The sequence below is a fragment of the Biomphalaria glabrata genome, chromosome 5, assembly GCF_947242115.1.
Source record: "Biomphalaria glabrata chromosome 5, xgBioGlab47.1, whole genome shotgun sequence".
NCBI classification, from domain to species: domain Eukaryota; kingdom Metazoa; phylum Mollusca; class Gastropoda; family Planorbidae; genus Biomphalaria; species Biomphalaria glabrata.
This window is the reverse complement of record NC_074715.1, coordinates 15,712,847-15,723,332: the sequence shown is the minus strand read 5'-3', so window position 1 is coordinate 15,723,332 and position 10,486 is coordinate 15,712,847. Positions and strand designations below refer to the sequence as shown.

Here is a 10,486-nt window from a genome sequence, read left to right as displayed (position 1 = left end):
TGGAACCCACATCTAGAAGTGTCAAAGACAACTAATGGAACCCACATCTAGAAGTGTCACAGACAACTAATGGAAACCTTATCTAGAAGTGTCATACAGAACTTAATGGAACCCACATCTAGAAGTGTCATAGAGAACCTAATGGTATATTGTACTAGCTACATTGTTGCTATATTTATGTATGTTCAGTAATGGTTGCTGCTCGTAGTGACTGTTTAGTGGAGAGGCATGGGGGGTTTGAAATGTCGCCAAGATGATTTTGAGTTTGAATCTTGTTCGCTGCCGTCCCCACATTTTCTGCAGTTGGCTTGGACTAAGACATAAGATGTTTTCATTATTATAGAAACGTCCGAGACTTTGTCAAACTAAAAAATACAAACGTTATTGACAAAGCCATGATCCTATCACTTGTTTGGACCAGTTGAAAAGGGGTAGAGGGAGAAAGAACGGGGTATCTGGGTGATCGCTTTTTAATTTTTTTTTTAAAAGGCAACGACATAAATTCGAACTTGTGGACTAAAGCCTTCTCAAGCCAACACTGTAACCACTCTACTAGCGAAGAGTCTATGACCATGGAAGGTTGTAGAGTTATCTTTATTTTTCTACTTCATGTTTGTGTTCACTAAGCCTCGGTGGCGCCTGCGAGTGATAATAAATAATTTATTACCAACAGATAATTTACTAACTGGTAAATTTAAAAAAAAAAGGATTCTTGTTTTGTCAGGTAAAAGACATCATTTGGACCAAATTTCAGCTTGATCCGAGATTGGGTGTGGGAGAAATAACGTGTACAAGTTTTTGGCCAGACAGACAGAGTGAGTTGATGTAAGCTTTGTTAAAACAAGCAAATGTTCCGTTATTTAGTCAGAATATAGGAATGTTTCCGTTAAGGAAAACGTTTTGGAAACACTGAAGCTAGAACGACATGAAGACAAACTGTTGAGTTTTTTGTGTTGTTTTTTTTTTTTGGCATTAGTGACCTTTAAATGTATCGTCCTTGACAATAACGATTTGACCCCATCTATTCATTTCAAACTCTCTACCAATCTTCCAATCTCATTTTCTTTCCTTTGTCTTTAGGTTCCCTTCTATTGAGCCCACATGTACCTATGTCGCTTTCTCTTCTTCACATATTGCTAGAGGTATTTCATCTCACAACCCATACGGTAGTGAATACCTGAAGTCTCGTCCTATAGTCTCATCCCAATGAAAGCACGAGAAACATAAAAAAAAAAAAACTGTAACAAAAAATATTGACCAAAAAAAAAAACAAACTCTAAAAGAAAAAAAAAAGACACTTTGTCCTCATTCAAAGAATAAATAAGAATTGTGTTGGTTATTTTTATTTATTTTAAATATATATATTTACCGCAGTGTACCTGCCACTGTTGTTTTAAATTTGAAATGTGTCTTATAAATAAACATTTTTTGATAAAAATGAGGTGGTTACACCTTTGAATCGCTCTGAGAGTGACGTTGATAAGAAATAACGTGAGAGCACCTGGAGGACAGCTCATTATGACAGGATGTAAACACTTTCCTGACATCACCAGCACTCAACGCTCTATCTCTTCAAATCATCTTCATCACACCGGAAAGAGGGAGGGAACTCGTCTGTATCATTATAATATATGGGGGGAGGGGGGGACTGTAGGAACACCTGGTCAAACCAGTTACGTACAAAGATGACACTCGTAGCTGGGTTGACAAATGCCAGCCCGATGCCAACGCTGGCCTTTATGACACAAACGACTATTGATGTTATCTGTGAATCAACAGATATACGATTCATGATCTGAATGATCATTGCTCGAGGCAGGCGGAAGAAAACAACAAACAAACAATTGTGTTGGAAAGTCGCTTTGAGATTTCTTCATTGACGAGCTGAAAATGTTCAGTTTATATAATAAAAAAAAACTGCTTACAATAAAGTGTAATTGTATTAATACATTTGAATCAGTGCTGTCATTATATAACAAATCGACTTTGACATAATAAATCTGTGCCATTACAAATATTTTTATCAATTTTCTTTTGTTTAGCTTTTAGCTTTCTCAATGCGCTATGACCTATGACCTATCACATGTCTGGACCAGTTGGGAAAGGGAGGGGGGGGGGGGAGAGGGAATCTTGTGAATGTTAACATTATCGTTTTTTAAATGCATTTTAAAAAAAAGTTCACTGATAGATCAAGAGTCCTCAATGGGACTAATTCAACCGTCAAGTACAATTTCTGTCCCCTTTTTTCAAAATACTAAACAAAATAATTAATTATAAATAGGTAATGAACTTAATTGTTGTTGTTTTTTTATTATTATTTATTTTTGTGTTGCCAGGTCAAAGAAATAATCGTGCATAATTTCAGCTTGATCCGTGATTGGGTGTGGGAGAAAATAAAGTGTATTTAACCTTTTTGTCAGACAGACAGAGTGAGTTAATAAAAGCTTGGAAAAAAGTGCAAACAATGGATCCCATAGATTTTTAGTTTAAATATCTATGGCCTCCTTGAGCTGATAAGCGACTAGGGGTCATAGAAATGAGATGAAATCGTGGGTGGGCATTAGTTATGGTCGGAACGAGTACCACCACAGCTCTCCTCTCCCCCAAAGCAGTCCAAAAGGAAAGGCAGCCGATCCACGAGATATCAAACTCAGTAGCATTGGATCACCAGTTCTTCATTTTTTCCCCAGGGTTGACTTCTGAAATCTTTCCAGTTTGTTGGGTAAAGCCGCTAAGCAGCGGAGGTTTGAATTCATAGTAGCCGGTTCCCTCCTGCCCGAAGCCTACTGATACCAATGGTCATATTACCGTCATATTCAGTTATAATAATAATTCCGAGTGTGACATAGTTATTATATGTTCAAGTAGGAGAAATACATTGTTCATATCTCGTATGATACAGTAGCTGAATACAGTTTTTATATCTTTTACTTAAAAGACCATTTGTTTACCAACAGCTCAACTGTGCTGAGAAAAATAGCTTTTGTCCATCGACACTCTTAAAATAATAATAGTAAATATGATATTAATAATAAAATAATATAATAAAATGCCTGGTTGATCTATCTCCCAGTCTGCGAACGAATGGTTCATATCAATAGTTGACCAATTTTTATTTTATTTCAGATAGAAAAATACACCCTATGTCTACTGCAGACAGAATATTTAGTATTGAAATTTGTGATAATGTTAAGGGAGGTAATAAATAAAAAATACGAATCCGGAATTATAACCAAGAGTTATCTTTCATGCATACATATCTGTAGCATAAAACTAGAGGACTCCTTCAGTCGCGAAGCCTAACGGTACAAAAATCATCAGATCTATATATTGTATAGTCCTATAGAAGTCGAGTTAGTGTGGCATCTTAAACGGGACACTGAACTAAAAAAAAAATTAGTGGCCTAAGTATTTCTTTATGTTATGAGGTAGTTGATTCTGTAGATCCATAAGTTGCCAAAATTGATTCGTAGATAAGATAATGCCCGGCCAAAATGTGTATTATACAGAGTGTTTCGAAAAAGAATAATTCAAAACCATTGCGCTAAATAAAAAAAAAAATTGATTTCTAACTGGACGTATATAGCTTCAAGTTTTTATTTCATGCTTTACGTGTGCTCAATGGGACCACCACACAGGGCCGGATTTAAGCATAGTAGAGGCCCAGAGGCAGGATTTTTTGGAGCTTTAACGCACACTTTTTAATCACAACATTTATGCTAGCCTTAAAAATGAGAAAAAAAAATATATAAGAAAAGATACAATAACATTAAATAAACAATAATGCACCAGTGGATCCTGTAGGATGGCTGCCTGGTCGTGCGGTTTGCGCGCTGGACTGTCGTTCAGATTTATCGGTGGTCAAGGGTTCAAACCCTGCCCGCTCCCATCCCCCGTCGTCCTGCGGGAGGTTTGGACTAGGAAGTAATTATCTTTAACTCTGAAGGAACATCCGAAACATGTAAAACATTTTTTACAAACTTACACTAATTAATGGCATGTAGTAAGTTTATCCGAAACAAATTCTGAAAATCCGACTGCATTGATGAAACACCAAGTGGAAGCACTAAATCTGGATGTTCGTCTGTGAGGCGACTACGCAACATTTGTATCGCCCCTTTACGCTCGCTAAATCGTAAATGAATAGTTGCATTTTCGTGTAGAAGACGCTTATTTCAGCTATTACATGTCAAATCAATTTGTTTCTCTTGTAGTTTGTGTTATGAAGTGTGTGTGTGTGTGTGTTTCTATGATGAGAAGATGTAAGTGGGAATGATGCAAGATAAGTGGCAGTGTCGTCAGCGGTCTTAGGAAGGACAGACGACTCCAGACTGAAAAGACATGTTTTTGTAGTTAGATTTTGTTCAGAATACCATTTGTATATTATTGCTTAAGTCTACTACATCTATTTCATTTGATCTCAAGTTGAATTTGTCAATATTGTAATAAAAGTTTTATTCACAGCTGGAATAACCTGCCCAGTGTGCAGCCGAACATTCCGGGCTCACATAGGTCTCACCAGCCACATGAGGAGGCAAAAACCCCAGTGCAAAGCCATCTGCCCCCTGGATGACAAAGTGGTCATCATCGAACCACGATGGACGAACTATAGATCTATTACAAATTTAATTGTATGACTGATCCAAACTAATTGATACAACTAGCTACACTCCGTAAAGTATTTTTTTTCCCTGTTATTTATATTTTTGATCTCATAAAGCTGTTTTTATTGAAACAGCCATAAAGACCTATATACAAATCAAACATATTTGCTTATTTCCATGTTCCACAAAAAGGTAATGATCTGTCTACTTTTCTACATTCAGTCTACTTTTCATTTCTTCAAATCTCCCATTTTATTGACGCACAAATATTAAAAGGTACGGCACCCATTGGCCGTGAGAGAGGCTTCAGCTCCTTTCCTATCTCTACTTAGAATATCTTTTAGTATGCGTTGAATTTTTTAAATGAAGAGTGATGACTCAAAAATTTAGTTACCGAGAAGAATTTCGAATTACTTCCCTTTCAATATACAGATTTAACAACGAGTAGGCCACGTCCTCGACTACATGGTCTCTCACATGATCTAGACATAAACCTTGAAAATAGAAATTTCAATGCCAACATTGTATTGTTTTTTAATGTGGTGAAACAAATTGTGTTTCTTCCCCCCCACTGAGGCCTTCTCAAGATAATAACTTGAGTTTAGTGTTACATGTGGATGCTTGAAAGATAATCTATTTAATTACAACCATTGGGGGGGGGGGGGAAGCAAAATATGATTGTAGACTTTTTATTCTCTTCAAAATTTAAATGTAAAAGTTCGTAGATTTAAAGAAAGTTGAGCTGACATTCAGAATACGATTCACCTAGAAATTGTCACAGCAATTGTATTATCTTTACTTCTTTATTTTGCTGCATTGGGTCACAAGTTTCCATTTTGAATTACACAGACATAAAGTAACTATTTATTTAAAAAATAAATAAACAAACACAAAATAAACTATTAAAAAAAAAAACAAATAGATTCTCAATAGACTTGTGTTTTAATTTCTTGAGTTTTCAACTGAAACATGTCACATTCATGCAGGAGGCAATCACCTCACCCATGACAACTCACACAGCACTCTGTCTTGCCTCTATGCTCACTAACTATTTTTTTAAAAAAGGTTTCAAGGTCAAGTTTATAAGTAGTCATAAAAAATGTGACAACTCTTGATAATCAAATCAAAACACACACAAACCTTTTGATGAAAAGCTGCAATGATCTACAAGATAAATTATATAATAAATAAAAATTATTGCTGTATAGACAATAGGTTCAATGTGGGCCAATGTCTAAACATATTCACTCAAGTTTGTTTTTTTACTAGAAAAACAAAAATATAAGATTAGGCTTAGCTTAAATCATTTTTTGTGCACTGTAGGCTGGTAGCTTCCTGAAAAAAAAAAGACACCACTTGAAAACAGGAGACTTGCTATGAACTCACATGACGTTTCAGAATTAAGTGAACAGCGCAAAACAAGGATTGCTGGTTAGATTTTGTCATGTGTCCTGTGGAAGCAGTTAAAATTGTTTTCTTTTTAACACTGGCCCTTGTTTGTTTCAGTGCCGAAAGGTCTGCAGAAAACATCATTTCTACAACTCAAAAGTATTTATTTCTTAGAATCTAAAGAGGGCATTAAAATAATTTTTTTTTACAGATCTAGTCAGAAAAAGGAAATACAAAACATGTTATTTATTTTCTCTTATATTTATTATTATTTTTTTGTTACAGTTAGCAAGATGAATCTAATGTATGAGCATACTATCACAAAGCATTCAAAGAAATCACCTAGGGATAAGTGCTTTAGAATCTTCTATACACAGACACACTTCATCAGTCCAATACACATTCAAAGTAGAAAATAAAATACTATACACAAAATGTAAACCTCCCAGAAATAAGTTGTCATCTGGTAAAACATACCTATAACTGTAAGACTTTAAATATAAATCATGTATCAAGCTCACTTCCATTTAAACATCACACAAAGTCTTTCTGATTAAAAGCAATTAAACCAATGAACATAGGTTAGAACATAATAGTTTTATCCAGTGTGTAAATTTAACCTTGGGCCTGCCTTGTACGACCAAGCACAACATTTATGTCCGAACATCATATCAGCATATACAGCACATCTATAAAACCATTGGACCATCCAAGCATCGCATATCTGGCTTATATATTTTTTATTTTTTTTTACAAAAGACTGGTCAACATTCAGAGAGACGATTTTTGTTTTGCTTTCAAAGATTAAAGCATCATTGGGCCAATGAATCCACTGTAAGTTCAGTTAAACTAAACAAAAAAAATGTAATAAGCCAAATCTATGTAACCCCAAAACTGTAAAAAACAATCATTCCGTGACTTTTGTTGAGTCTGTAGATAATGAAAGCTTGTGACCCATCTTGGCTGGGCCACAAAAACCATTGCTACTGATTGGCAGACTCACAAGCATCAATCCAATCACTGTAGACATCTACAGCTTCTGACAAGTCTGTGAGATTGTTAAGGAAAAAATGAACTCTTCTAATAAAATAAAAGTCCTTGAACCATTACTTTGAGCACTGGAACATTTTTATAACTGGAAAGTGATTTGCGACCAAAATATATTATTCAAAAAGAAAACCCCCTGAAAACATCAAAATTTTTTAGGTCTAAGAATCACTTCTTGAAACTTGTTCAAAAAATTTTGAAGTCACAAAAAAAATTATTGCGTGGTGCGAGCACGGTTAAGACTACATGCATTTAATTCTCAAAGTTGAAATAGTCTATTTTTAAAAAAAATAATACATAGACTTGGGTTTGGAATCAGAGCACTCTATACTTCTTTAAAAAAAAAACAACAACAGTTGAACTATTCAAATATGTTTTGCATGCTCTAAAATAAAGTTTTGTGCAAGGATACAGTTGATATTTGTTTGAAAATCCTCAAGACACACATTGCAAGTAATTATTCCTGTGTTACGCTCTCTGTCCCTACAAAAGAAAAAAAAATGTTCTAGTGAAAAGACTAGCCTAATACATAAAAAAATGTGGGACATGTAGCTGAGGTGAAATAGAAGCATAGCTAATGCCGAGACTAATTAATGAGGATGGCATGTGATCAAAACAATAAATACTTTTTGCCCCAACAAATTTAGATAACCTTCCCTACTTAAATAACCCATAAAAGGTGAATTGTGATTTTACACATTTTCGCTATCAGGAAATGTCATATATATATATATGCAATCAGATGTCACAAATTTATTAAAAAAAAAAACCCACACAAAAACAAATATTCTTTACAATGCAGGGCAAATCCTTACACTGGTTTAATCACACAAGAGGGCTGCTAAGTAATTTGGGCAAAGTAAATGTGAAAAGGTAACTAGTTGAATCCTGATTCTACACTGCATCAAATAATACTCTTTTAGATGGTAAACCAATTAGATCCTCTGATTTATATACATTTTGGTAGTTACAAGCCCAGCAAGTAGAGGAAAGGTCCTAAGAGCTTATTTTAATTAATATTTACATTTGATAGGCCATCGTCTTATAAAAACATCGGGTTTTAAATATTAAGCAAACAAATTTTTTTTTTTCTGGCACATATAGTAAAAGTTAAGTACCCTTTTCAAACTTTGTGATCTGTAGGGCAGAAGAAGTAAAGGTCTTCTATTTCTAGACTGAAGGTAATCAAGGGTGTCAATGTGGGCAGAGAGTTAGCTTTTTTCCCCAACTAATTTACTTATATCAGGTACCCATTAAAGCTGGGCGAGCTCAAGGGCGTCCTTAAGATGTGAAAATGTATAATGCCAGTTAACACAGTGATTAAAACAAAAGACCCACCAATTTGAAATCCAAGCACTTTACCACCTAACCGCTACACCCCATAATTTAAAGACAAATCTAATGAAATATTTCAAACTAATCAAACATCAAATAAACGTTTAATCAGTACTTACAATTTGACTTCACATGATTTTTCATGGTTACAAAATGGGCAGTTAAATAATGTATCTAGTGGTACAATTGCTTTTCGTTTAGGTGGAGGTTTATTTGCCTTCTTGCGTCGACCCATGTTTTTCTATTTTAAAAAAAATATGCATAAAAAATAGATAAAATCAATAAGCAAATAATTTTGATCCATATTTTGTTAATGAAATTTTAAATTAACTACGAGATTTAGGCAAATATGCCAGGAATGTAAAACATAAATGGTGACCAAAAGTTGCAAATATTGTTGGTGAATCATCAAGTGAGTTTCGATAACTCATTTGTACTAAGCATACTAAGCTATCCTAGAATACTAGAAGCACAATCTGTACTTTTGATCTGTACAGTCGCCACAAATATTTTCCAAGAGATTTTTATACTTCTCCAGAAATGAAGCGAACGTGTCAGAGTCAACTTGCTTCATGTTACCTCACAACTTCACATGTACAGGTCGAAGTCAGAGTCAAGAACCAGTCTATGTTTAGTTGGTCTAGAATAGAGAATTGAGTGCAAGTCTAGGAAGAGGGAGTGTGAAGCTTTTGTACAGTCAGTGTTACGTTGTTGCCAATTGTACAGTATTGGCTGTGATTTATTGAACATTAAAGTATTGTACATTATTAAGGAGAGCCCTAAGTTATCTAGTGTGGTGGTGTCGTGTGGAGCAGTTTGTAGAGTGCCTGAATATTGAGAAACGTTACAATATTAATATCTAGTCCAAATCTAGTAGGACTCGATAGATCCATGTACTAGTCTAGTATATTTTTATAAGTTTATAAGGTAATAAACTAGACTAGACTCTGTCTCAAGTCTACACTCAAAGACTCATCAATATGAATAGTCAATAAATTCAATACAAGACAATAATACTATAGTAATAATACAACATTATTGACATTATCATTTATGATTCAATGTCAATATCTATCGACTTTCGACAGTCATCTTTTAATCTGACTGCCATTCTTATGAAATTAGAGAGCTTATCATCTAGATTTAGATCATTTATGACATTGATGTCTTATAATTTTTATTAACTATATTTTAATATAGTCAATATAGATCTAGATTTATAGATCTAGCTAATAATTCTAATAGACAATAGTAGACCTAGAAAAAAAATGCCTAGATGTAGTTAGATTTGATTCTCAAGGCTAGTCTAGATCTCTACTAGATCTAAATGTCTATATTCATTGATATAACTATAGTGTCTATAGTATAAGTATAATAGTTTAATACAAAACAATATAATATGACAATACCTAGAGTTAGACTATACTAGAATAACTTGATCTAGAAATACTGAGTAATAATAAAATAGTCATAGGTCATAGATGATTAGACCAGATGACAGTCATATCACTGATTATCACTCACTGACTCAGTAAGAGTAAGTAAGAGTCAGTATGATTATCATTATCAGAATTAATTATTATCTTACTAGAATAACTAGCTAGATCATGACAATCAATGATCATCATGTAGACTCTAGATCTAGAATCTAGAGATATATTAATAATATTTAGATCTAGACTAAGACTAGTATTCTATAATTTAATCAAGTTTAAGTGACTAAGTCACTAATCACTAATCTACTAAGACGTCTAAGTCTAAGACTAAGTAAGATCTAGAATCTAAGTTACTTCGATTATCATTAGTTAGTTACTTAGTATCAATAAGATTCAATATCATTATTTAGATTTACAGCTACAAAAATTATGAATTGTACTATTATCATACTGGACCATTAGCTGGTCTACTTGTAGATCTAGATCTATAGTTTTAATTCGAAGTAAACAAATAATTCATTACCAAGATATAGATATATAAATCACCGTATGTTTGTATTGTTATAAGACTAGACTAAATGTCTCTGTAGGTCTATAAATCTATAGTAATCTATACCCCCGTTGCTGTCTATTGCTTGCCACGTGCACTGTCATATTTGTATTTTATTTTTCACT

General features: G+C 33.9%; 1 protein-coding gene across 1 annotated transcript; it reads right to left on the bottom strand.

Annotated features, from left to right (window-relative positions):
• Positions 1-5,527: 5,527 nt before the first annotated feature.
• On the bottom strand, positions 5,528-10,486 carry LOC106064436 (transcription elongation factor 1 homolog). Its single transcript, XM_013222995.2, has 4 exons — positions 10,335-10,486; positions 8,495-8,616; positions 7,453-7,523; positions 5,528-7,041 (listed from the first exon to the last, which is right to left on the bottom strand). The coding sequence occupies exons 2-4, from the start codon at positions 8,608-8,610 to the stop codon at positions 6,977-6,979; spliced, it is 252 nt and encodes an 83-aa protein (XP_013078449.1). The 5' UTR covers positions 8,611-8,616; positions 10,335-10,486; the 3' UTR covers positions 5,528-6,976.